The sequence below is a fragment of the Genypterus blacodes genome, unplaced genomic scaffold (assembly GCF_046128005.1).
Source record: "Genypterus blacodes isolate CSIRO-AG114 ecotype Tasmania unplaced genomic scaffold, CSIRO-AGI_Gbla_v1 ptg000105l_1, whole genome shotgun sequence".
NCBI lineage: Eukaryota > Metazoa > Chordata > Actinopteri > Ophidiiformes > Ophidiidae > Genypterus > Genypterus blacodes.
Window position 1 is genome coordinate 1188752 of NW_027466909.1, and position 26989 is coordinate 1215740.

A 26989-nucleotide genomic window follows, 5' to 3' on the forward strand; every position below is an offset into this window, starting at 1 on the left:
AAACTTATTGGAGTGTTTATTTTTACTCTACACTTACAAAAAATGTCATGTAATAAAAAGTCATAGCTATAACCATAAAAACAATATAGAAAACATTGCGTCTACCATCAAAAATGACTTACAGTATTTATCTTAACAAACAATAAAGGCACATGTTTCTCCCTTTGAGAGCCTCACTGTATTTACACTGAAAACAAAAGTACTTTGACGTGGTTGTTCTCTTACTGACTGGGCTGCTTGGATGCCGTCACCCAGCAGGATGTGTGTGTATATACACAGGTATGACCGCACACACACACGAGAATAGACACAAATAGAAAACGACATTCATTCATTCTTGTGCGCCCACACACGTCACACACTTTGATCAAAACGAGCCTCGTTTTACTCTGTACAGCAACAAAGGAGCAAGTGTGGAGTGTTACGGCGTCTAAATACAGCAAATCAGGCAAATAAGACAAGACAAGATGATGCCAGAAATCACATGAGGCACATTTTCATCTATGTACATTGTTTCATAGTATCGCTCTCAGTAAAACATCATATATATGGAGGAGTTGGCCACATAAAATAGATCTTGTTCATAACACGAGCGCAAAGACTTGGACCGGATCCCTAAGTAAAGAGAGTAATATAGGAAAAAAGGTTTGTGTGACCCGACAACAACACTACCATTTCGACCTTTGCAGAAATGAAAAATGATAAAGAAAAATATGATTTAAGTTTTATGCATGTTAAAAAAAAGGAGCTGCAATCTGTGATTAATAAATTAAAAATATACCGCAGCCAAAAGTTGCAGGATTTGTTTCCCTCGAGCTAAAGACAGTTTGAGGCATATTTCTGTTCTTTGCTACAGACTCTGTCGTTTCTTAAACCTCCATGTTTGAGTAGAAATGAACATAATGATAATGAAATATGAAAAAATGAAAATACAAATGATAAAGGTGTCAAAGCTCAGGCGTCTTAGGAGCCTAAATCACTGACAGGTCACACATTTGACCCGTTTGGTTGTGTTTTATCCAGTATTGGATGTGGTTACAGGTGAGAATCCGCTGATTCAAAATACTGCAAATATCCAAACTTTTACTGAATAACAAAGCCAACGAGATATGAGCCGTTACACATTGTCAGGGGAATTAGGCAATTTCACTCTCAACACGTCTTTGGCTTGAAGTGTTTCTGCTCAGCTGGAAAACCAATCGCTGCTTCTACATTGTTCCCCTCATCCCCCCTTCTCTCTCTCCTCTCTCGTGCTCCTTCTCCTCCTCTCCAAGGTTGTTTCCCAGGCCCGGGGCTAACAGGAAGCGTGCACAATGTGTCGTAGGTTCGTGGGAGAGATAACGCAGAGCAGGAAGGGGCGGGGTCAAGCACCCAGATGGACAGGAAGTCACGTCTACTGTTTGGTTTAGCTGATTAGAGAGAGAGAGAGAGCGAGGGAGGGAGAGAGAGCAAGCAGAGCAGTAAGACTGAAGCTGAAGGAATGGCTGCTCCATGTATATATGACCCAGACAGGAAAGAATCAAAATGGCTTCCAGCTATAGTAGCCAGGGTTTATCACATAGTATTCCACGCAGGCTGGAGTGCTTAGTCCAAACAAGAACCAAATAAATGGGAGAATAAACAAATAACACACTGTGCCAAAAAGGGGACTTTTTGTGCGACAAAATAATCAATGACCGAGCCATTTGTCAACCGTGGCAGTTGGCAGTTAATGTTTATCATTCATCAATTAAGTCTATAGTTACTAATGCAAATTAGACAGAAAATAAAGGTTTTGTTTTCTTGCTAAATCATCAGCCAACTAAACCAAAACATATGTCCATAAACTGAAAACCAGATGTGATTGGTCAATTATGTCACAGCGAAACGTTGACACACACGAACATGGTCCTATAAGTCGAGGCTACGTAAACCCTACAACCCAACCATGACCCTAAATCATTACCTGATATACGTATAAACTTAAAGAGTTGTCTTCTAGATATTATTCAGCAACCACTGGCTCCACTTTGACCTTTAAAGTGTCTAATTGTCAACTCCGACCAGTCATGGTCTTGGTAGAGCTTGTGGTGCTGATCTATATATTGTTGAAATTTTGGAACGGAGATGGTTTCTGAGTCGCTGGTAGCCAAAAGGGATGCGAGGTTAAAGTTATTCTCGCCACCTCAGAGCCATGGTGGCGGCCCTCGAATGTCCAACGAGCCAATCGGCGTTTCCTGAGTTGTCCGATGCGACTTTTGTTCGAGTACGCCTCTGAGAATTGGGCTTTCATCTCAACAATGACTGTGATGATGGGTTCTGTCAAATAAAAGCTGGGAACACGCTGTAATTCTGTCTGAGCGCCAGAGCCCATTTCCTTTCTGCCTGCCTGACTTTCTGTCTCTCTCTCGCTCTCTTTTTGTCTAAAAATGAGGATGCAAAGTGCTACTGTGACAAAATGAAAATGCACAAAATGACTCCTCGTTCATTTCAGATGGTTGGTTTCAACCTATTCAACGCACACAGACAAAAGGATGTTTGATGCGCTCGCTACTTTTTTGTTTTGATTATTGTTTTTTTGAGGACAAACATTGACAACTGGATTGTTGCAGTGAACAAGATGGACTGATGTAAATGGGGTGAACCTGAAGGAATACAACATAGTTGGAAGAGTTCTGGCATGACAGATGGATGACGTTTGATCGTGTGATGATACTTTTCTAGGGTTTTGTTTCTGCCGTAGCCAAGCTGCCATCTGGCTGTGATCAAATGGCTCTTTTGAGTTCACATGCGGCTCCCTGAGGCTTTTTCACCTCAAACAATAAAACCCCTGAAGCGATCGTATTTACAAATCAAAATCACATCAACTTCTCATCTCCATTGTTCCCTTTGTCATAAAAAGAGAATCAAAGATAGAAGAATTTACAGGCCATTAGGGAGGAGCAACACAGAATGAAAGACACAAAAAACTAATTCTGATTGTCAGAACTTTGATGAAAACCTTCAAGGAAATCATTGCGATAGGACAATAATTGGCCGTCCGCTTCTTCGGCCTCTCCTTACTTCCTGTGTTACATCCAGGTTCTACCTTAACTGTCGCGCTAAGAGTGTGTTCAAAACCTCGGCTTGAAAAGATTCACATTCAAAACATTAGAGTTGAATAAACCTGGGGGAGCTTTGTGGGTTTAAAGCTCTTGACTGGGAGGTAAGACGAACTGGGATGTCGTTGAACTACGCTAGATAACAAAACCTTGGAACATCGATCCTTTGTTCACATAGCTCACCAGGTCTATGTTCATCTGTTCCTGACTGAAACTTGACAGAATCATGTGTGTATGTGTGTGTCTTTGCAGCATGCTTTTTTGGCAATGAGTGTGGGTGTGTTCATTTTTATGGCTGTTTTCGATAACTGATGCGTGCAGGCGTGTGTGTGTAGTTTGGCTTCATGGTCTCATCTCCATTAGTAGGGATGGTAGCAGTCCGGTCCGTCCACGCCGTACAACTCGGCCAGGGGCCTGAAACGCGGCCCCCAGTCATTCAGGAAGTCGTAATCCACATTTGACCCGGTGGAGGAGCTCTGGAGAGAGCTGAGGCTCCCAGCGAGAGACTCGGGCCCCTCGTAGCCGTAGATGTGCAACGTGTCGTAGGGGATGCCGTCCCGGTCGTGGTCAGCCTCGTCTTTCTTCGCTTCGATCATCACGGCCATGTCGCCATTGCAGGCGGCGGGCGAAGATTGCGGGTGGGGCTTTTGCACCATGGCGTAGAGGGCGGGGTGGGGGTGGTGGTCCGGGTGGCGCAGCATGGAGCCGTCATGGCGAGCCGAGGTTAGGATGGAGACGTCGTAGCTACAAGAGAGAGGCGCAGGGGTTACTAAAGGTTTGTTTGTAATTCTAGACAAGTTTTCATTCTAATTTGGTGGCAAAAACGACACCACATTTTTTCAAAAGTCCACCTGGAAGTGTTTGGTCCAGACAAAATTGTTGATATATGTTTCTCAAGGTGTTTCCTTTTCGTCCACTTACCCATTGGTGTCCATCTCTCCTCCTCCTTCCTCGTCGTAGGTCACTAGCTGCTCGTGGATCTCACTGCTGTTCTTCATAAGAGCCAGAGAATTCTTCTGATAGCGTTTCCTCATGACAATCAGGATCACAATCACTGAAAGAGAATTTAAAAAGTGTGGGTGAATCAATCGATTTCAAGAAAATTATGAGAAGGTACTTTAAGGGGTCAGAGACCTTGTAAAAGAGACAAAAGATGGGACAGAAGAAACAAGAAGAAAGACAGGAAAACTACAGGAAACAAGCACAAGCAAACAATGCGAGGAATAAAGAAGCAGAGTCGGCAGCTGGGAAAGAAACAAACAAAATTCCAAGGGGGTGAACAGGGAAGTGGGTGAGGAAGTGAGATGAGATGGAAAAGGAAGTTGGAGAGAAAGAGAAAGAAAATGAAGACCAAGAATCTGAAAACTAAAAATCTTTGAGAAACCAAAACAAATGCAAACAGGACGCACAGGATATGAAACATTCAGAGGACAAACTCTGGCACGACATAAACATGAAGAAAATGTTTTAATTTAAAATTCAGACTGATTCAAAACAGTCAAGGACTCAAAAACATGTTAAAATTCCTGTGTTGGTATTTTCTGTGTGATTTCATTCAATTGCTCACAGGTCTCCTTATGATTTAATTTGCTTCTTATGGAGCACCTGGTCAGCAGAGGGCGCTGTGTCCGTAAGATATCAATAGCTGACGGCAGCCATTAATAGAGTGAGACAGTACGAGCAACACGGGCGTTTAAGATGAAACAGGTGTATTTCGTTACTGTTCTGACAGGTAAGATGAATGAAATATGAAAGTAATATAACATGTATCCAAGCCTTAGACTGTGAATGGGACATGGAGTGATTTTGAACGTCATTCTGAATGGAGGGGAGTGAGCCCATAACAATGTATAGGAATCCAAGTTGGCGGACGACGCTAATGACATTGAAAACGAGTGATAACGAAATGGTGATAGTTCGAAGCTAGCCCTTGCTAATTTAGCATGTGAAAAGGTTTTTTAAAGCTTTATTTGATTGTGAATAGGCGAAGGCTAATGACACAAATGTTTACTGTAGTAAAGCCTGCGGTCATTGCGGCCCTGACTAATTGCTGGCCAGGAAAACAGTAGGTAGTTTCCCGTGGGTTTTTCCAAAATAAGAGTCTATATGAAAGTAAGATTTCAGTATTACAGGTAATTATTTTTGGTGAGTACGACAAAGACATTAAAAAAGGTGAAACAATTAATTTGACAATAAATAGAGATAAGAAGAAGACGTACATTGAAGATAAGTACTTTTGGAGATGATTACATGACTAATTTGAATGTTTTGCTTTGTTTAATTTGTTATATGTGTGTTGAAATATGCCAGCCGTTAGACGAGTGAGATGTCCAACATTACAAGTGATGCAGAGCAACACAAGATGTTTAGGACTTAAACAAATACAAATGTAGTTAGTTACTGTTCGCACAGGAATAAAATTGAATTTGTTACAAAAGTATTGGCCACCGTGAAAACTTGGCTCAGTATTTTCACTCTGGTACAGAACATGGGAGGGCGAGGAGACGTATGGCGTTCCTTTAGGTTCCTGGGCCTCCAGTCCTGGTATGAACCTCTATGGCTCCCGGTAGATGGCTAGCATTAGCACCACTTATCTTAAATTTGCATGGGAAACCATCAGATTCAACTTTTACAATAAGCTCAGGAGATAGCAGCCTGACTGAGAAAAACTTCAGTTTTTTTGTCATCTTTGGTTTTTGCGCATCAGATGCCGACTTCTTCCGCGTCAAAGCACTTTGGGCCCTCAGCAGATAAAGACGAGCCGCTTTAAATAGTTAATCTAGCCTGCGTCTGGGTGTGTGTTTGATAAAGAGAGAGAGACGAGTGAAGAGGGAACAGAGGGAGGGCGTGATAGAGGAGGAGTGTGTTAATAGTTAATAGGTTGAGTGTTTGGCTTGATAAGCTGACGGCCCCTAAAGAGCTGATAAACTCTCCTCATTACCACTCCATTCTTCTGCTAATTTTCCCACAACCCCCCCTCTCTCTCTCTCTGTCTTCTCCTCGTTGTCTTTCCACGTCGATCCACCCTGCATGTCAAGGTCTAGATATACAGTATCTATAAAAAGTATTCAGCCCCCTTTGATGTTTTCCCCTTTTGATGTTTTTGCTTTTATAAATGAAATCACGGTCAATATAATTTGGCTTTTTTGGCAAGAATTTACAAAAAAAATTAAATTACTGACCTAATTCAATTGAGGTCCAGCTAAATAATGTAGTAGTGATGGAGATCAGCTGAGTGCAGTTAATGTGTCTCAAGTGATTGCAGTATAAAGACACCTGTGCCTGGAAGGTCCAGTCACTGGTTCATCAGTATTCCTGCTACAATTACACAATGAATACAATGAAGAACACTCCACGCAAATCGGAGAAAAGATTGAGTATAAGTATAAGTCAGGGGATGACTACAAAAAAATGTCCACCGGAGTTCAGTTAACATCAAGAAATAAATCTGCCTAGAGCAGGCCGTCCTCACACAATGAGTTACACGGCAAGAAGGAGACTGGTGAGGTAAGCAACCAAGACACCTACGACCACTCTGAAGGAGCTCTTAAATGTTTGAGAGGCTGAGATTGGAGAGACTGTGCATACAACTGTTGCCCAGGTCCTTCACCAGTCAAAGCTGTATGGGATCGTGGCAAAGAGTTTGCCCAAAGGCATTTGGGAAACTCCAAGGTCAATTGGAAGAAGGTTGTTTGGCCTGATGAGACACTGCACATCACCATAAACACCCCATCCCCACCGTGAGGCATGGTGGTGGCAGCATCATGCTGTGGGGATGCTTCCGGCTTCAGCAGGCCCTGGAAGGCTTCTAAAGGTAGAGGGGGAAATAAAACCCAAAGCCTACAGCAAAAGCTACACAGAAGTGGTTTAAAGAAAAACTTGTGAATGTCCTGGAATGTCCGTGTCAAAGCCCAGATGAGAATTTGTGGCTGGACTTGAATTGATTGAGACTTATCCACACAGACTCAGTGCTGGGATTGCAGCCAAAGGTGCATCTACTAAATACTAACTTGAAGGGGGTGAATATTTATGCAATCATTTATTTTACATTATATACTTTTAATTAACTGACATCACTTTGAAAAAATCCGTTTTACCCTTTGGCATTGAAGAGATGTTTTTTGTAAATTCTTGTCAAAAAAGCCAAATTAATTTTGGCCATGATTTCATTTATAAAAGCAATAAAAGAGGGAAACAGATTTTATAGGCAGTGTAACTTTTTTTCATCTCTTTGCTTTCCTTGCAAGCCCCTCTTGTTCGTCTCTCTCTCTCTCTCTCTCCTGCGTGACACTGATCCGACGTGAGGGGGGGCGGATGTATCAAAGAGAATATTGAACTCAACAACCGCGAGCATTATTTCCACATCTGCCGCTGCATTATTCATAACGTTCAAACAACAACGGCAGAGGAAAGTTCCCCCGCAGAAAACAAAAACAAAAAAACACTAACCTTTTTTTTTGTGCACACCATCTATCTTTGATGCCACTTTCTTGAATTCCTCTCAAAGTAGAAAAAGCTACACATGTTTACGCAGGAATCAAAAGCACTTCTCCCTCCTTTCATCCTCCTCCCTTCTGTCTGTCGAGCCTTTCACACTTTTTATTGTTGACAGACGCAAAAGATTTAACACAATCAGGAACTTTTTAGAAATAAATGGAGTTTTACAGCTTAGAAAGATAGAAATGCCAACAGTGTGTCGTGGCTTTCTAGGTAATGTTTGTTCCTGGCTCTTCAGGTAACGCGGTTCTTGGTTCCTGTATCTCAGACCTAATTTTGCCTTTTGACATCAAGTTTTGTTCAGAGCTTTATGTACCCGTGTAAACCAACTGAATTTGTCAAACTTACCGAGTATGGTGAGTATGCAGAGCAGAATGGCGATCAGGGCGTGAACGCTGACTCCCATCCTCTGAGCCGCTGCTTTGCACTGAGTGTGAACCCGCCTGGCATCACAGCGACACACCTGCACGCGATCCATCAATCAATGAAAGGGAAAAATTGTGAATTGGTTATTTTCCTTTGTCGTAGGTTGATTGTTGGTGAACAGTGCTCATGTTTGATCTATCAAATCTCAGACCTTTATCGGCAAGCGTGTGACGCTCTTCTTGGGCGGGTCGTTGATGCCCACATCCAGGCTGTAATCCCAGGGGTCATCCAAGCTGAACTTGCCCTGGATGACCTTGATGTCTGCTGTGTTGTCTGGAAGCACACACACACACACAGAATTATTTCTAACCTTGTAAGGACCTCCTGCTCCATCTTCTCCTCCTAACTGAAGCTGATTTAAAGTGAAGAGCTTTAGAGCTGAGAAATTGGATAAATGATGTGAAAGCAAAAACAGAAACGGTACATCGAGGTAGATTGACAATTGGTGAGTGGATTGGCACAAACTAAGTCTCCTACACTGCAGGTGTACGTTTCTTTAAAGAAAATGTTCTTTTTTTGAATGACTGAAGACAATAGAAACTGAGCAGACTGGAGCATTGTTTCCTCCTCGTTCCTCTGACCGACAAACTAGCCGTTTGTCAAATCTGCAGTGGACAGAGGTTTCCTGCTGAGATGCTGGGGACAACCTTTCTCCACAATGTCCCCCTGCCGAAGGAATTCAACCCAACACAATGGCAGGAAAGACCCTCACATACACTAACACACACCTAAACACGGTGTGCACCTCAGCTGGAATGCTCCCACAAAGGAACACAACTCAGCTCAATCTGGGGGGTTTTTTTGACATCGAATGTATTTCAATTACGATTGCAGGTTTACATGACGACCTCACTGGCCTAACTACTAAATAATTGTTCGTTTTAAAAGCCATGTAGAGTATTAATATTTGAGTGTGTGTGACAGTGGTTCACACTAACAACCGGCACTTATCAACCATATCTCCTCTCTTTCATTATATTTTCTTAACCTTTCTAATTTTCTCCCTTTCTTTCTCTTACTCTAACATCGACACTTCCCCTTAATCTTCATCTCTTCATCTCCTTTCATCTCCCACCCTCCCAGCCTCGTCCGCTCTTCCTTTTGCTCCTCTACTTCAAATTGGCTCAACATGTTTAACCCCTCCAGGCACGAACGGAGAGGAAATCAGTGAGGCGAGTTCCTGCGTTCTCTCACTGTTTATCTTTCTTTCACAACGTTCTATGTTTCGCTCAAATTAAATAGTAAAAATCTAAATTTTTCATCTGACCACCTATAGCTTTCATCTTTGCAGACTTTTAATATTTGAATAAAACAGTTTTCCTCAGGCTTTCAAGCCATGCTGGTGTCTGCTCTAATCAAAAACGATGAAAACTGTTAAACTTGTACCATCTTTTTGTCTCAAACTGAATAAATCAAATAGTGATGTAAGGCGGCGCCAACCTTCTCCCAGATATCCCAACTACCTCTGGATCAAAGAGAATTCCTCTCTGGAGAAAATGAATTGTGTCTCACATTATCAGATCACAGAATCTTTCGTACTCTGAGGTGTTGCCTTCAACTTTTATATCACTGCAGATCTACGCCAGAGCAAAAAACTGCTCGCGATTCAAATCCAGAATCAGTCTCGCATAAATCAACAGCCGTCCCCTTCCGACACGCCACGCCGCCCTCTTAACTCGCTGACCTTTTCCACCACAACATTTCCTCCCTTTCTGCTCCACTCCGGGGCCATTTTAAACACTTTTCATGAAACGTGCCATTCATTTGGAGTCTGTCTTAGTTAGTCCGAAAATGGAAAATAGACGTGTCTGCAACAATCTATAGTCCCGATAAAATTTTAACTGAAACCCAAAAAATTATTCCAAAAATACAATCAAATCGAGAAACTTTTTATTCTGTGATTTGTTTTTTGGTTCCTTCACACTCACCCTTATGCTGTTATTGTTCAGACTCACTCGTGTGTTACAAAATGTTGTGCTGTTTCACTGAAAATTCCCTAACAAAAGATTGGATATTGCTGAGACATAATGAGGGTAGATTATCAGTATTGACTTATCCCACTCACGCACGTATCCTCTGCACTGTTTGCGTACATGACCTCCATGTTAAAAGCCCTGTGGGTGAGCGTGTGTGGTGAGATATGTAAAGAAAACAGAGAAAGACTGCAAATATGCCAAGCCGTTTTCCCTTTTCACTACGCTGGCACCTTTCATTATTTTCATTATTTTGTTTTGTGTATTCTAGACAGCACTTACCATCCCAGACAGGCATTCTAAATCCCCCTGACTGGCTGAGGGAACCAAAGCATGTTTGGAGAAGTTAAAATAATTTAAACTCTCAGCAACAAAGCCCTGCGCTTCAAATGGAGTTTCAGCTGTTGCATAGCAACAGGTGCAGAATATCGGCGCCTCCTCCAAGCACCACTTAACAGATAGAGAGAGGGTGGGGGGGCTGTGCACACTCACTCCTGTTGTCGACAAGGGAGAAGTTAGCACTCGGCTTGTCCAGGTAGAAGCTGAAGTCAGTCCGCTGGATGTCTTTATCTGTGGCTCGCACCGTCCCAATCACCTGAGGAGAGAGCACATTTGACACGAAATGTGGACACGTTATGTTGGTTCATGTTATAGGAAGAGTAATTAGAGTGAACAGCTGGTGAGAAGCTTTCACTGAAAACTTCCCTCTTCTTCTCTGGATGTGGGTCATTTTAGTTGATTCGTCCCCAACACCTTTGCTTCCCATTTCACTCTATAGTCCACCGGTTTATAAACAGTACTGTCCACAGAGTCTCAGAAGCTTCTACCCTCAGGCAGAAGATTTTGGATAACCTCGAGTGAGCTTAACTGGTTTAAGAATTATTTTATACCTGTAGCATAAAGCGTCTTGACACCACCAGTGCATATAGAGATGCTGTGTGATGTGTGATTATACTCTTCATCACGTCTGTCTGTCTTACCGTGCCGGCCATGTCATTCTCGCAGACGTAGATCTCATCTGCGTCCAGTTCTGGCTCGTTGTCGTTGATGTCCCCGACTAAAATGTCGACATTGACAAATGACTCCAATCCTGTAAAGAATGAAAGACAAAAGCTTAATAAGCTGTGATACGAGCTGTCAGGCAAGACGCCTACAGGGTAGAAGAACAATCATTAAATTATTTAGGTAGGAGACAGTTTGTCATGGGAATAGGAATTTCTCAGTTGGAACTCATGGAGAAAAGGTGCCTGTGTGTCACGATGGATGCTGCTTACAGAGGGCAGAGTTTACACGCTGCAGACATTGCATACATGACGCCTGCCAATTGTCACTTCTTAATTTCACCCAGCCATAGTTCCCCGATAGACAAGATGTTGGACAAACTACCTGTAGACAGGCTTTAGCTTTGGCAACCAAACGACAAAGCAATTACAGAAGATTATTTTCCGCTTGCATTTTCTTGTGCAGAGACTGAGGAGCTATCTTTGCTGCATGTGCGTACAATATGTGTGTGATTATGTTCAATTAAGCTCTGTTTGAACAGTTTGTCATGATGTTTCACCGCTGCTCTATAAATACCCCGAGCTTGGTTACAGAGCTGTGACAGGTGAACCAAAGCACACTAATCTGATTGTCCTGCTTTGCATTTGATTCCATCTGAGCAAACCAGGCGGCATAGCAACATGTTCAGCTTACAAACTAAATATGGACACTGCAGTGTGTGTGTGACGTACCACTTGGTTGCTCCTGTGCCTTGACTTGAAACCTGTGTGTGGCTTCCAGCTCCCTGTCCAGCTTCCTCAGGGTGGACAGCTGACCTGTGATGGGGTTGATGCCGATGGGACAGTCCTTGTTTTGGATGGAATACCTAAAGACGGAGATGCGTCATTGCATCACCAACTATGCAAGGTTGGTAACTGTGTGAGGGTGTGTGTTTACGCCACAGCGTCCTACCTGATGCTCTTGTTTTCTTTGTCGGGATCTTTGGCCGTAACCACGCCTATGTTGCTCATTATCATCTCCTCCAGCACATTGAAGCTGTAGACAGGTTTGGAGAAGAGCGGCGGCTCATCTATGTCCAGGACTCTGATGTTTACCTGTGCAGATGAAATCACAGCATTAGTCACGTGATTGAGGTGCCTTAAAAGAGGGACTCTAAGATGGCGCGGCCTGTCCGTCCGTCTGAGTACCTGGGCTTTGGTGATGGCGCTGTCCTTGTTGTCGGCAGGAGATTGCAGGTTGTCCTCCCGCACATGCAGATTGAAGCTGTAGCTGCTTTTCGTCTCGTAGTCCAGGGCCTGGAGACCACAGGGGGCGAGATGGTAAGTTTGTTCACATGAAGTCAAAAAGTCATCATTTCATGTCCTGAACCTTTTGTTTCTGTGAGATCTTGACCTAAAATTGATGGATTCAATCTGTCCCTGCTAAGCACAAAGTCATATTTTGGCAAAAAGCTAGACGTGATGAACCTTTTTGTCTAAAATGTATGTAAGATGTATGTAGTGTATAATGTGTGTTCAAACGCTCATGAGGTTGATGGGCACTGAGCTGGCAGACAGAGACAGAGATCGTCATTTACTATGCACACAGATCATAAACGCATCATCATCAAACACACTTAAATATATACGAACACAGTCAACACATCGACTCAATGACTGGTGACAGCACTTCCACTAGACTGATTCTTTAACACAGCTTTGATGCCGCTGACCTCTTGGGAATTCTAGAGTTTCGCAAAAATCATTGTTGAAATCACAGTAAGAATCATATTCTGAGCAGACCTTCAGATTGTGTTTGCAGAGGTTTTAGCCTGATTAAGCTGCTAAGACTCCTTTCCATTCCTCATTAACATGCACCTCATATTCACACTGTCTAGATCTGATGCAGCTGGGTTATATTTAAACTTGTCATTAAAATGCCTCTCAAGTACACACTGAAATACTGAATTTCTCTCTCATGCTGCACACACACACACACACACACACACACACATACAGTCGCTCATGTATTTGTCTCTCTTATCATGAAGATTAAGTCTTTTCGCTAAAAAGCAAGTCTTAATATGCTCTGGGACACAACTCGCCTTCCAAACCACATAAAACATTCTTCTCCTCAACATTAAACCCATTTCTGTGGCACAATATTACCTCACTCCTTTCAGTCATTCACACTGCCATTGGATTCACTTGCGTCGCAACAGAAACACAGCAGCAAACAGCAAACAGTGTTTACTATGATATTTCCACTGGGATTATCATTTGGTTTTGGAAGCAACCCACTGCTCTGTTAAATGTTTTTCTTTATCTTTCAATGGGACACCGCAGGTAGAGACGGGAATATTCTGTTAAGTAGATTATTCGCCATAGCACTCGCAGGGTATCAAAGGCGCGCAGAAACAGCTTAACACCAATAAAACCTTAACCGAAGCGACAGCCGTTTTACTCCTTAAACACAAACCGTGTAAACACAAACAGTGACAAACATGAGAGGGACGACTGGGTAGAGGAACGGAGAGAGAGGAGAGGGATGTAAATCCGTCTCCAGGCAGTTTAGAGGTTCTTCCAAAAACTCATTTATGTTTTCAGCTCTTTAATGTCCTGAATATGTCCTGTGAAAAGTGCAACCTAGTAAATCAAACTGCCCAAATTCCTGCCAGTGTAAACGTCCCTCAACCAGAAGGGGGACATGATTTTGGGGGTTAGAATTATTGCCGTCTAGCAAATCTTTTCACATCTGTCTCATGTGTCCATTCTCAAAACACACGTCCTGTGCAGGGTCATTAATTTAAATCTAGAGTCTCCTGTTAATCTCCATAGTGTGTGTGTGTGTGTGTGTGTTTGTGTCACTCTCCTTGATTGCAGATGAAGTTCACCTGGCTGCTAATCAACACCTGTGCCTAATAAATTATTTTTTCTTTTTTTTTAATGGACCGTTTAGAACAATATATTTTTTATCGGTTATATATATTTTTTTAAATTTAAACTGTTTAGAACAATGTGTTTTTTATCGGTTATAATTAAAAATAAAAATTTATGAACTGTACAATATTTTTTTATCGGTTATAATTTTTTAGTTTTTTCTGTATATATACACTAACTACATATAACTTTATTCACCAACCCCTAAAAGTAACTACTTATAACTATATTCACTAACACCAAACTCCTATCACTCTTTCAACAGGCGTTCCCGCTTCTTCCTGAACGACAGGAATGCTCTGCATTTGTGTTCAGCTTGGACACGAAACTGTCACCAACGTTCAATGTTTTTCAACTTCAACTCCTACTTTATTTTACACCCTTTGCTTGGCAGTTCACATTGATTTAAGGGCATTGACCATTGAAGTGTAAGATTGACTAAAAAAAGTTAATTTCATGTTAGATTTACCATCATATATTGTAGAGTTCTGCAAAAAACTCATTGAATGAATTAATCAACACTTTAATAAAATGAACTTCACTTTAAAACCATGAATTATGTCGGATTCGTAAATCAAACCCCCCGTACCTGTTTGAGCATGAGGTTTCCGTCCTTCCTGGGGCTGTGTTCAATGTCAAACAGGCTGTTAAAAGGCTGCGGGATGGTGAAAATGGGCTCTTTGTTCTGAAGCTCATCTCTGTCCAACAACTCCAGGATCCCAACCTTTTCATTGAGCTTGTGGTTCTCTGGAACCTGCAGCTCGTACACCCCTGTAGACGGGAAAGGCACATCAAGAATACCACTGTTATTGATAGAACTGCAGTACTCATATTGCAGAATTAAGTATTGTATTAATCAGGTCACAGTTGATACTGTTGACTGATGTTGCAGCAAGACCTCCTTTATCCTCATTACTCATTCATTAGTCACTCATTAGTAATTAAGAGACTGTTGGATAAATATTTTATGTATTACTGCATTTTTATCACGCTCAATTAAATATTTATTAAAGTAAAAATCCTTTTTTTTTTTTACTCTGTTGGTGACAGCTTTGATTATGCAGTGTTTTAACACCTTTCCATCCGCTGTATAGAGTGTGACAATTCACTGCTGCGGGTGATAAAAAGCAGAATGTAACTGTCCAGAAAAGAGACAGGTCATTAATTTAACATCTAACATCATCATTACATCATTAACATTATAATTACTATATATTTTTTTCTCTGATTCTCACTTCGTGTAAAAGAAGCAATGTTGTCGTTGATGTCGCCGATGGTGATGGTGACGGAGGTGGTGGCTGTGTTTCCAGTGACCATCCCTCTCATGTCCTGAGCCTGAACCACCACCACATACTGACTCCTGGTCTCCCGGTCCAGAGAATCCAACCTGGAGGTGATCATACCTGGAGGGGGGAGAGAGGGAGGGATTACACTTGGTGCTAGGAAAACGTGGTAAAATGAGAGATGAGATGATGTGTTTCAACTCATACCTGTCATGCTGTTGATTTCAAAGGCAGAACGATCTCCAGCTTGCGTCAAAGTGTACTTGAGCGCTCCATTGGCTGTGTTGGTATCGTCAGCATCGATGGCTGTCACCTGCACCACTTGAGTTCCTACAGTGGGCGAAGACGATTTATGCAAGGAAAAAGAAAAATGATAAAGATTTGGGATTTATTCCACAATACAATGCATTACCGTTACCCTGTGCTAGCCTAGCAACTGCTCTGCTACATACACAATGACAGCACAGTCAAACCTACTAGCTAGCTTTGTAACTGCGGCTTTTAGTTGGATTTACAAGTCAAACTGCATGTTTCCATCAATTGGGACGACATAGTGACTGGGACGTCTTTCAGGATGTTGACATCGACCTTGTTACTTCAATAGCTTGTAGCTAGCTAAGAATGCTGGCAAATCGTGTGGTATTGATAGCTCGGCTATGTGGAACTGTTGCAAACTCTCAATTATCAAGTTCATCGGCCATTATTGAGAAAGTAATTGACCAGAGAATGGCATCAGTATTAGTGAATTACAAAGCGTGTAGATTTGTGTCTAGAAAATGGATGATCTCCATGCACTTGTAATGGTTGCTTTGACAATCTGCCTGCTTACCTATCTTGGATCTCTCCATAATGGATCCATTGTATATTTGGGGGAAAATGGGGATGTTGTCGTTGATGTCCAACACCAAAATGACAAATTCTCCAGAATCCTCAATCAGCCTGTTGTTCCCATCGTATATCCTGGCAGTCAGGTGGTACACGCTCTTCTCCTCCCTGTCCAGAGGCTTGGTGACAAACAGGTGTCCTGCCGCATTCACGGTAAAGATGGAGTTGGCTCCCTCTCCTTCTAAGGCGAACCTTTTCACCTGTGATTCCTGACTCGACCTCAGCTGTAAGAGGAAAAAACAAGCTTAGTGTGGGAATCCAAATTGAACGTATGAAAAAGTGGACATTTTGCCAGCCTGTGGTCTTTTGCTTCTGGTTTAAGAAAAGAAAAGGGGGAAAGCAAAAAAAAAACCTGATGCTCCATCAAGTGTATTAACCCACCTCTCCAAACTTAAAGGGGACAGGTGTAGGTCTCTCTTCCTCCACAGAGTAAATGTTCCAGAGCCAGTCTCTCTTCTGCCTGGACAGCACAGGGTGGGACTCCTTCCTCACAATCTGAGCAGGTCCTAGATGCTCCGCTGCCGCTGCAGGAGGGACGGATTCTCCAGCAACGGTGAGCGAGACGGCCAAGGTCACGAATGCCACAGTCCACAGCTGAAGACAAGCCATCATCTAGGAAAGGAAAGGAGATGAGAGAAGAGAAGCAGAAGGAGGAAAATAAAAAACAATTAATAATGGAAGAGGAAGAGAAGAAAGTAGCAAGACATGAAAAGGGAAACAAGGAAGCAGGGAAGGGGAAAGAGGAAGGAGAAAAGAGGGAAAAGATCACATTAAAACCACTTATCAGCTGTAGACAGACTCCTTATGTGTGCCAGGGTGAGAGACAGAGAGTGAAGGCCAAGAACTCGCTATCCCCTCACAGCTCATTGCAGAGCTTGAGGTCTCGCTATCGTTTAGGACCAGCGGTCTTTAAACCGTCTCAGCCTGGGACCCAAATCAAACATTTAGCCTCTCAGCATGGGAGTCAGGCTGACGGCGTGTCTCTGCTTTGCCTGTGTGGGATCTCAATCAAAAGTCTGTGACCCATTTTAGGTCCTGACTGAAGTTGTGTTGATTCTATGTGACATTTGTCTTGCCTGTGACACACACAGCCGGCGTTTTTTTTATCTGTCACATTGTTTGGCCCTAAAGGTCAAAATACTAAATTCTACAAATATCATATCAGGCCCCTCTGGTCAGATTCTAACCTTTGAGACACAATGTGTTTGTCATTTAAAAACATCACACCGACCTGAAATCAAAGGCAAAATTTTAAATATTGAGGCCACAATCATTGACCTTTTCCTCCAAAGAACACACAAACACACTTGTACTTTATATCAAAAGCACAGGCATATTCACCGATTGGCAGTGTTGAGATTTAATTCAGAACTGTACACATAATACTGTAAGCGCTGTAATATACCAGCACCATAGAATCAGTTTTGTTTTTCTGTTTCTCTCTTTCTCTCTATCACAACCTATGATGCGATTTGTACTAGCCCACATTGCTGTATGACATCATCCTGTAACATCATCCTGTATGACATCATCCTGGAAAAACTATGTACCCTATGACATCATTGCAATTCCAATCTACTTGTACTCTACTTATATAAAGTTCAACAACAACAATAGTAGTGATAATACAACCTTCCTTCTTTCTCTCTCTATCTCTCTTTCCCCTCTTTCTATATAAAAAAATGATTTTCAAAATATCCATCCAATATGTCAATGTTTGCTTCAATAAAAACATTGCAAAAATAAAAGAAAAAAAAGAATCAGCATCAAACGCTGCTTGCATGCCTCAATCGTTTGATGCTGATTATTGTAAAATCCCAGACAATCTCAAACTTGTTGAAAGTAAGAATGCTTGTATATAAAGATTAACAAACAATTTAGAGGATTTTTATTTGTATCTCCTCCCTAAAATAGAATTATAATAGCATGACTGACTGATGTGCAAAAGGCAGACAATATTCATTAGATGATATTAAACTGAATTAAAGGAGGATGCTTGAATGAAGTAGTAATGAAGGAATTACCTTTGAAACCAGACTGGTCAGATTTACACTTTTTGACTAAAGACGTTTCAATTGCTTGCATCATTTGTTCCTGCCTTCAAACCCTTTGGACTAAAATCGAAGTGTGATACACACACATCTCTGCCCCTCCCCACTGGGCTCTATGTAATAAAGCAGAAGTGCCATGAATGTGCTCTGTGGAAAACACCATGGTGGACAGATTAGTGAATCTTATTGTCTTCTAACCATTAGCCATCAGAGGAAAAGAATAGGAAAAGACCAATCTCATATTCTGCTGACCTCCTGTGACCTCTTCACAAATCAGCTCAAAAGAAGATTTGCCCTTTATTTCATTTCCCTTTGTCTTGTTTCACCAACTAGTTTTTTTCAGGGTTTGCGTTATTCCCTTTCAGCAGTAAAATGAATTAACACACATTGTATTTATCCTCTGTGTACTGTAGAAGAGTACTGCAGGTCCAGATACAGAATCTGCTGCTGCTCCTTACCAACAAGAGCATTCAATCACAACTAAATGAAACACCAATGAACTATTATTTACTAGTTTGCTGTCACCTCGGTCATTTGTTCTACAGAAACAACAGTAGGTGAGTGTGGTCGCTTCACACAGAAAGACTTAAAGACCTCACGTATCCTGTCTCCTCCTGGTCATCCTGCCTGAAGGTTAACTGAGTCAACCTGTGTATCCTTCCTCACACAGAGGCTAACAAAACAACAGAACCTTATGTTGTCTGTTCCAAACGGACATTTCCAAAAAACACACTCCTAGACCTCTGCTATGATGAATAGAAGTACAGACATCAAATAGCCTTTGCAGTTATAATAGATTATACTGTATTACCTGAAGTGAGTATGATAAGCAAACGGTTTCTGGGTGCGATGTCCTCTCTTTGTTTTGTTTTTCTGTTTCTCTCTTCTCTCTTTCTCTCTTATCAAAACCTATGATGCGATTTGTACTAGCCCACATTGCTGTATGTCATCATTCTGTAAGAACTGTATGTACCCTATGACATCATTGCAATTCCAACCTACTTGTACTCTACCTCAGGGTCTACGTAGAAAGTTTAACAACAATAGTAGTGATAATACATCCTTCCTTATTTCCCTCTATCTCTCTCTCCTCTTTCCCCTCTTTCTATATAAAAAATGATCTCCAAAATATCCTACAACTGTCTCCGCAATGTCATGTACAATGAAAAAAAAAAAAAGCAAACGTTTAGCAAAAGACAGGAAACACAATTCAGCTTAATGTTGTGTTATCCTGTCTACACAAAAGCCAAAAACAAACACACAAATGACAAAGAATCTCTAAACTCTGAGCTGCTCATCTACATATCAGTGAGCGCGCCTCTAACACATCAAGAGCTGCTGACTGTGGAACATATACAGTGATTTTAAATGATGATTAAAAATATCTTATTCCTGTCTCGGTAACCATTGGTAACTGTATGTAAAACCACGTCTTTCATAGGCACTTCAGCACAGCAAAAAGTCAGTAATTATGTTGAAGCTTTGTTGAACTTTTTCATACCACCTCCAGTCTGACATTAACAGGTTTCACACCTTGTCAATGTGCGACTGACTCACAAAACGCCCTTCCTTACCTTAATACAGTGGCAAACGCACTCCAGGTTCTCGCCCGTCACACGTTCACACTTGCTCATGCGCTATTCCAATGGATTCAAACTACATCAGTGCTGACAAATCAGTCCGTCTGCCCCTAAAAGGGCAATTTTCAAAATAGTTTCCTCCTTCGGGGGGCAGCGTCTTCCTCCTTGGCTTTTATCAGCTTCAGGAAGTGTAAACACAATGCCTTCTGGGAAATACCGTCACGTCTGCTAATGAAGGGGTCATCATTAGTGAGCAAACACACCCTTCCTGTGATTCAGACTCCCTCTCTCTCTCTCTCTCTCTCTCTCTCTCTCTCTCTCTCTTCTCACCGTCTTTTCACTATTTTTGGTTTCTATGCTTTTGTTCTCTTTTCTGTCTCACAGCGTCTCTCACTGTCACTGTCTCACACTCTTTCTGTTTCTCTAACTTCTACCGTTTGAAACTCCCATTTTGTCTCTATCTCTCCCCTGTCTGCTCTCTGTCTTTCTTTCTCTCACTCCCTCTCAGTTCTTCCTTCTCTTTACTTTGTGAAACACTCCCGTTCCGTCTCTTTGAAGCTCTCCAGGTGAAAATGTTGTCCTTTTCACACCGTCTATTTCTGTCTCCCGCCACTCAGTCCACTTCTTCCTTTTCTCACCTTGTCCTCCCCTTCGACCGTCCAATTCCTTTTCTCTCCTCCTCTCTTCTTTAAAGCAAATTTAGCACCCTTTGATGTGTGGTGGGGAGTAAACCCTGCTATAAATTCACTCTAATATCCTCTGCAGTGGCACGTGACTGTCCTCTTTGGCAAGAGGTGTCACCTGCTACAGTTTCAGGCTCTACAGCTTACTTACATACATTATGTTGTCATCACAGTGACAACAATAATGTAATCCAATAACTACAACAGCTATCGATAAAGTCCCCATCATGAAATTGCGCTTTCATTTCATTCAAGCTCCTACACCTAAAATCTGTGTTAACCCAACACCAACCGGCTGATCGAAGCAGTTCATGTCTAATGGTTTTAGTCTGGCCAATTGCCGTGCCTGGTCCTGAGTTTGAATAACCAAATACCTCCATTGTTTCATTCCGGTTTAATGGTATCAGGCTCATGGAGGCTCATATGATACAGTGTTTACAGAATGATGTCATACAGCAATGTAGGCTAGTACAAATCGTATCATAGGCTGTGGTACAGAGAAGGGGAGAAGAGAGAAACAATATCCCAACTTCGAAACCCATCCCAACCCCCGCAGTCACACAACCCTGCATCCACACAACAGATATAACAAACAGATATCCAGCTTTCTATGTAAGTGGCTGTGGATATATAATATAAAATAAATCACAATGAACCCTGTGTCTCCTCCATGAAGATAAAAATGTTCTGTTCCTCAGCGTGACATCAAAATCTGCTGCCATGAAAAGATCATATACTCCACAGAGGATGAACCCTTTCTTAAATCTTGTTCTTCTTCAAAAGGTGCTGCAGAGTAACATGCAAATGAGTATTCAATCTCCCCTGAGGATGAACCCCTTTGACCTTAGAGATTCCTCAAACTCTAATGTTCAAGGAATTTTCTCAATGGTTAGTCTAGTTTGTTCAGACTGGTTCATAGGGGTATTGTCAAGATTAAAACATCTCTAGCTCTCTCTCTCTCTCTCTCGCACGCACGCACACACAAACACACATACACACACACACACACACACACACACACACACACACACTAACTGACAGTGTGTCATGTCACTGTTTAGGTCCATTCATGCTCTGATTGGTGATCAAGTGTGTGCTTTGCTCCACAGAGGAGAGTAATTTAGAGAGTCATTTAGATTTTATTACAATGAATCCAGACGGCTGTGAATGATGTGGACCAGCTGTAAGTGTGACGCTTATGGCCGACAGTATAATCTACAGCCGGGAATATGATTCACATTCATTTTGGCTCAGCTGTCAGCTCTTATCTCAACTCCCCTCCTGAAACAGAGGACATATCAATACGGCCCGGCGTTCTAGACGTCCTATTTCTTTAAAACGTATTTTAGCTGTGGTGAAGCGGTCGATTGAACATGTTTCACAAAAATGACTCCTACATCCAGCCTGTGGATTTACACTGCACTTGATCTCGATGTCACCTATAAACAAGAACTGCTCCAACCTATAAACCAATAAATCCCCTGATCTATAAATGACTGATTTCAGTTTCTACAACATTTTCCACTCAAGAACCAGCGAGGAAACTGCAGAATACAGGTCAGGCTCTGAAAATAAAACACAAACTGGGGCTGTGAGTGGTAATGAGTGTGTCAACCTGTCTGACATACACTGGATCTGAATGAATGAATGAATGCCTCTAATCGCGCACTCGTGTGTCTCTCTCTCTGTGTGTGTGTGTGTGTGTGTGTTAAAGTCTCCCAGATGGCACCCAAAGGATTTTCCCTGATAGTTTCCCTCTCCAGGAATGACTCCGCTGGGTTTAGTTGCTTTGCTTCACCGCAACAACCAAAATCAAATCATGTCTGCGGTCTGCACACACACACACCCACACACACACACACACACGCACACACACACACGGAGGCGGTGAAGCCAAATAACAGGAGCAACTCAACACGTCGTGACATTCAGAGCAGCGCCACATAAATTAACACACACAATGGAAAAGTGATCAGATCAGAGCAGCAGCATTGATCTCATTGTTTCCTTTCCTTTCTGGTCTCTTCAGATTGAATACTTGGGCTTTGATTTTTTTTTTTGTAATCTTTTGCCGGTGTGGATCGAATCCCCTCTTGTGTGACGTTAATTGTCACAGCGTGTCCTCGGGGTTGACAGACAAGCGCTCCATTACAGCGTTCAAATCCACACCGAGCTGTGACGGGCGTGTGTGCGTGTGCGTGCGTGTGTGTGTGTGTGTGTGTGTGTGTGTGTGTGTGTGTGTGTGTGTGGTGACAGTCTGTCCTTAAAGGGCTTATCACCGTCATTCTGAGGTATTTCTGTGTCTCATTCTCAGCACTTTGACTGCTATTCACCGCAAATCCCTCCTGTAGAACAGCCTGGAGGGATTCAAACGCATCCAGGTTACATTTCTCTGCCCGAACCAACAGAACCGCTGTCGTGTTCAATTCAATTTAATCCCATTAAGAATCATTTTACCTAGAAAGCTGCTTTATTCTTTAAATACACTCTCTTTTTTCTTCATCATATCAAACCCGCTGCCGTGTTTCCTAATACGCTTTTATGATAGAAAAGAGAACTTACCATGCAAAAAGTCCAACCAGGAGGTTCCAGATCTCAGCTGGAGTTTTGCTGATGATTGGTTGGGGGAAAAAACCAAACCCGGATCCTTCAAGTCGATCAGTGTAATCGATCCGCTGGTTTGTGACGTGGAGAGAAAGCAGCAGGTGCGCTCCAATCTCGGTACAAATCCTCGTCTGGAATTGCGGCGCAGATATGAAAGTCTGTGATGTGTGTGTGTGAGCGTGTGAGTGTGCGTGTGTGTGGGGTTGCGTCCTGAGGTTGATGTAGAGCGAGTCACGGAGGAGAAACAACCTGAGGAATAACAACCACCCAGCAGGTGATGAGTTCTGTCTCCACAGGGAAAGAAAATAGAAAACAGAAGCCCCTCAGGTGTGTGAGGCTGTGAGGCTCTCAGGTGAGAGTCCAGCTGGGGTCGAGTCTCTCTGTCTCCCTCTTTCTGATCTCTCTGTCAGCTTCTTCCTCTTCTTCCTCCTCCCGCCGTCTCTAATGTGGTTTTCTCATCCAGTAGCCACAAGTGTACAACTCCAGCTGTCTGATTCTCTCTCTCTCTCTCCCTCCCTCCCTCTCTCCCCTCCCTCTCTCTCTCTCTTCCCTGTCACCGCACCGGTCACTGCCCACTTCCTCAACTCACTTCCTGTTATTGTGGTCTTCTTCGCTGGTGCTCCCTGCTACTGCTCCTTTTTCCTGTCCTGCAGGGGGGGAAACAAAAAAGAGAGAGAGAAAGAGGGAGAGGTCCAGAGGTAGAGAGAGAGAGAGGGCGGGGAGGGAGTGATGGAGAGAGAGAGAGAGAGAGAGAGAGAGAGAGAGAGAGAGAGAGAGAGAGAGAGAGAGAGAGAGCATGTGTCAAAACGGCTCAAAAGAGACTCTGAGATGGAGAGAAAAGCAGCCAGCACATGTTTAGTGAAGGTGATGGAGTGAATGTGTGTGCGCGTGCGATTGTGTGTGTGTGTGTGTGTGTGTGTGTGTGTGTGTGTGTGTGTGTGAGTGTGTTTCTTTCACACACACACACACACAGACTGACAGAGAGAGAGATGGAGGGAAAGGGAGGGGGAGAGGGAGAGGGAGAGCAAGGTGAGAGAGCCCTTACATCTCAACACTTCTTGGAGAAATAGAGAGAGAGAGCAGTGACAGAGAGTGGGAGGGAGATTTATTATTCATGTGTGTGAGATGAGGATTAAGTTAAACAGGTTATTGGGGATAATCCTGGGAGATTTCAGCACATAAGGCTAGTGAATATTTCACAGGCGTGTGTGTGTGTGCGGGCATATCTGACGGCAAAATCTTGTCTAAGCCAGTAAATGAGATGAGAGGGACACCCCGTCTATCCCTCTCCCTCTCTCTCTCTCTCGACACACACACACACACACACACACACACACACACACACACACGCACGCACGCACGCACGCACGCACGCACGCACACACACACACAATCTCATCCCTCTCCTCCTCCTCTTATGACCGAATCAGCCTGTAATTTGGTGAATTGGAAAGGAAAGCCAGCTGTGTTTTTACATGAAACTCTGCCTGACTCTATCTCTCTCTCAGTGTGTGTGTGTGTGTGTGTGTGTGTGTGTGTGTGTGTGTGTATGTGTGTGTGTGTCTGCACTCACCACCATCTAAGCACGTCTTTCATACTGAAAAGCACTTTGTTTGTATTCTTTTGTGACTCATTTCTAAGTGTCTTCTTGCTTTTGACAAAGAAGTGACATCTAACTTCAAGAAAAAAAAACTTTCACACTTTCTCTGTCGGTGCAAATGTGTGTGTGTGTGTGTGTGTGTGTGTGTGAGTGAGTGTCAGTTTAGACATAAGAGATGTAGAAACTCAGTGACTGGATGACAGAAACACACCAGGGAGAAGGAGCGGCTGATAGACGATGAAAGCATAAATGTCTTCTCTTTAATCTCAACTTTTCAACGTTGATATTTTTGGAAAATAATTGTCTGCATTTATGAGGAGTAATACATAAGTAATGGAAATGTGTTGTAAATATAAATCATCTTATTATTGAAGGGAACCAGAGGGAGAAAACAAAGACTTTGCCTTCATGTTTGAAACAAACAACACGTCACAAAAATGATGGAAACTCTCTTGTCTGCACGTAGTCTTTCTGTCTTTATGTCTTGCCTGTCTCTCCATCTTTCTGTCAGTCTCTCTTCGCAGAATCCTCGCGCTCTTGGCCTACTTTCCTCAAAATCACACACATTCACACTAAAAATTGCATCCTGGCATCACTCATGACATGTAAGCCACTGATTTATTTAGTTCCCCCGCTCCCACCGGCTCCCACCCGCTTTGACTGGAGGAAGACCACTGGGAGGAGAACATCAAGGAGGCAAATGTCTGACATGACGGATGCTTTTGTTCGTGACACGTCCGCCCAAAGGGTTCGCTTTCATCCTTAACACCTAGAGTGGATTTGATCAAACAATTATGATTGACTAGAAAAGATCCTTTAAACCAGCGGTTCTTAACCTGGGTTCGATCGAACCCCAGGGGTTCGGTGAGTCATTCTCAGGGGTTCGGCAGAGGTCAAGACACGAACAGTATAGGCCGGTTCACACTGGCAATTGACTGCCGACAATTTGGCAACACACAATTTTTCTTCGCTGTGTTAGATTACAAATGGTAAAAAATGGTTTCATCCCACCCTAGTAAATAAAACAACATCCATCTTTGATTTTTACGACTATGTCAAATTCTATTCGTCTCCAGTTCAATTGTGTATGGATTGAGGATTATTGGAGAAAAACAAACATTGCTAAACTTGTCAAAAACCTTTGGTATTTGTTTTCTGTGTTTATGCGACATGCTGAGTGCCAGAATGAGCTCAGTCCAACATGAAACATGGGGGCCAGTGTAGATGTAATGTTGGACCACTTCCTTGACATGAAGCTCCACTATTCTGTCCATCAAAACCCAACAATCCAAGGATGCAAGACATTTTTAAGACCCGTTGCCACGCAGGGTGTGGGATCTGTATAGATGTACATACATGTGTGAATGCAAAAGCTACCAGGAGCAGGGCCCTCCCGGTGAGCAACAACTGTATCTGTGTGTGTAATGCTTTAAAGAGGGGTCACGCAGGTGGGACCGCAGCTAGGCAATGGAGCAGAGAATAGTCTAGACAAAAGAGTGATAACAGATCGCAGCTGTGCCTACGCAGGTGAATGTAGCAAGTGGATAAATGTAGCAAGTTTAAAACCGTCGGAATGCAGAATAATTGGAAATGAGAGCTAGGCCGATAACGCTTGTGACCGGGGCCCAACTGCCTTATATTGCCTGGGAAGTGAATGTGAGGAGCCATGTGGAAAAATACCAAGAAAGAAGAGGCGGGTTTCCGCGTTGCTAAGGGGCTCAGGACTGAGCCCCTGCACCAATCCGGGGACTCCAAGTCTAAACCACGGACCTCCCCCATCTAGACTGAGCCAATCATAATTGTCATATGGGGTGTCATGTGATGTTGTAATGTCATATGTCATATTGGATGTCAAGACATGTGATCTTGACATGGGATGTCAAGATGTCATGGGACATCTGAACTATGGGACTACTTATGTTTAATGTATGAATGGAACTGTGTGTTGTTTGTCTATTGTTATTTATTGTTTATTTATAGTTGTTTATTTGTAGTTTATTTGTAGTTTATTGCTGTTTTTGTTGTTTATTTATTACTTTTCTAAGATTCAGGCACAGCACAAATGCATTTCGTTGTATTCTCATGTACAATGACAATAAAAGCTATTCTATTCTAGTCCATGCTATGCACTCACAGGCGGAACACAAGCAACCCAATCTGCAACACTTCCTGTTTGGTTTTGCGACTTCAGTGTCCCTGAATTGAAAGTCTCCAAGTGTCATGAGGTAAAAACATTCATTACAGGTCTTCAGGCTGATTGAAACAAATCTTTCTTGCCAGAGTTTGGCCGCTGCTTGCATCACCAGCCGAAGCATTTTGGGGCTGGTGAGCAGCACGACGTCTCTGGTTAATGTAGTGGAACATCAAGGCGTGTGCTGTGACAGAAACACCCAGATAAGACAAACTG

At 42.7% G+C, this 26989-nt stretch overlaps 1 protein-coding gene and 1 long non-coding RNA gene across 3 annotated transcripts; one reads left to right on the forward strand and one right to left on the reverse strand.

Annotated features, from left to right (window-relative positions):
- On the reverse strand, nucleotides 1-23449 carry LOC143008492 (cadherin-5-like). 2 transcript variants are annotated; one of them, XM_076160276.1, is made up of 15 exons: nucleotides 22941-23449; nucleotides 16446-16676; nucleotides 16009-16288; nucleotides 15387-15509; nucleotides 15132-15299; nucleotides 14486-14667; nucleotides 12166-12273; nucleotides 11930-12072; nucleotides 11710-11843; nucleotides 10957-11066; nucleotides 10469-10571; nucleotides 8155-8276; nucleotides 7926-8040; nucleotides 4002-4134; nucleotides 1-3824 (listed from the first exon to the last, which is right to left on the reverse strand). In XM_076160276.1, the coding sequence occupies exons 1-15, from the start codon at nucleotides 22941-22943 to the stop codon at nucleotides 3440-3442; spliced, it is 2340 nt and encodes a 779-aa protein (XP_076016391.1). In that variant the 5' UTR covers nucleotides 22944-23449; the 3' UTR covers nucleotides 1-3439. The 2 variants fall into 2 exon arrangements, with proteins under 2 accessions (XP_076016391.1, XP_076016389.1); XM_076160274.1 differs by lacking the exon at nucleotides 22941-23449 and adding an exon at nucleotides 19690-19751.
- Nucleotides 4737-14474, forward strand: LOC143008493 (uncharacterized). Its single transcript, XR_012964595.1, has 4 exons — nucleotides 4737-4812; nucleotides 11759-11884; nucleotides 12204-12297; nucleotides 14162-14474. It is a non-coding gene; the product is annotated as an uncharacterized LOC143008493 (long non-coding RNA).
- Nucleotides 23450-26989: the final 3540 nt, after the last annotated feature.

Coding starts and splice junctions, on each gene's coding strand:
- LOC143008492 (XM_076160274.1), bottom strand. CDS start 19,749: ATGAGCAAGTGTGAACGTGTGACGGGCGAGAACCTGGAGTGCGTTTGC. Junction 8,277..10,468: donor CTCCCTTGTCGACAACAGGA/GTGAGTGTGCAC, acceptor GTGTGCTTCCAG/ACAACACAGCAGACATCAAG. Junction 8,041..8,154: donor TCACACGCTTGCCGATAAAG/GTCTGAGATTTG, acceptor GATCGCGTGCAG/GTGTGTCGCTGTGATGCCAG.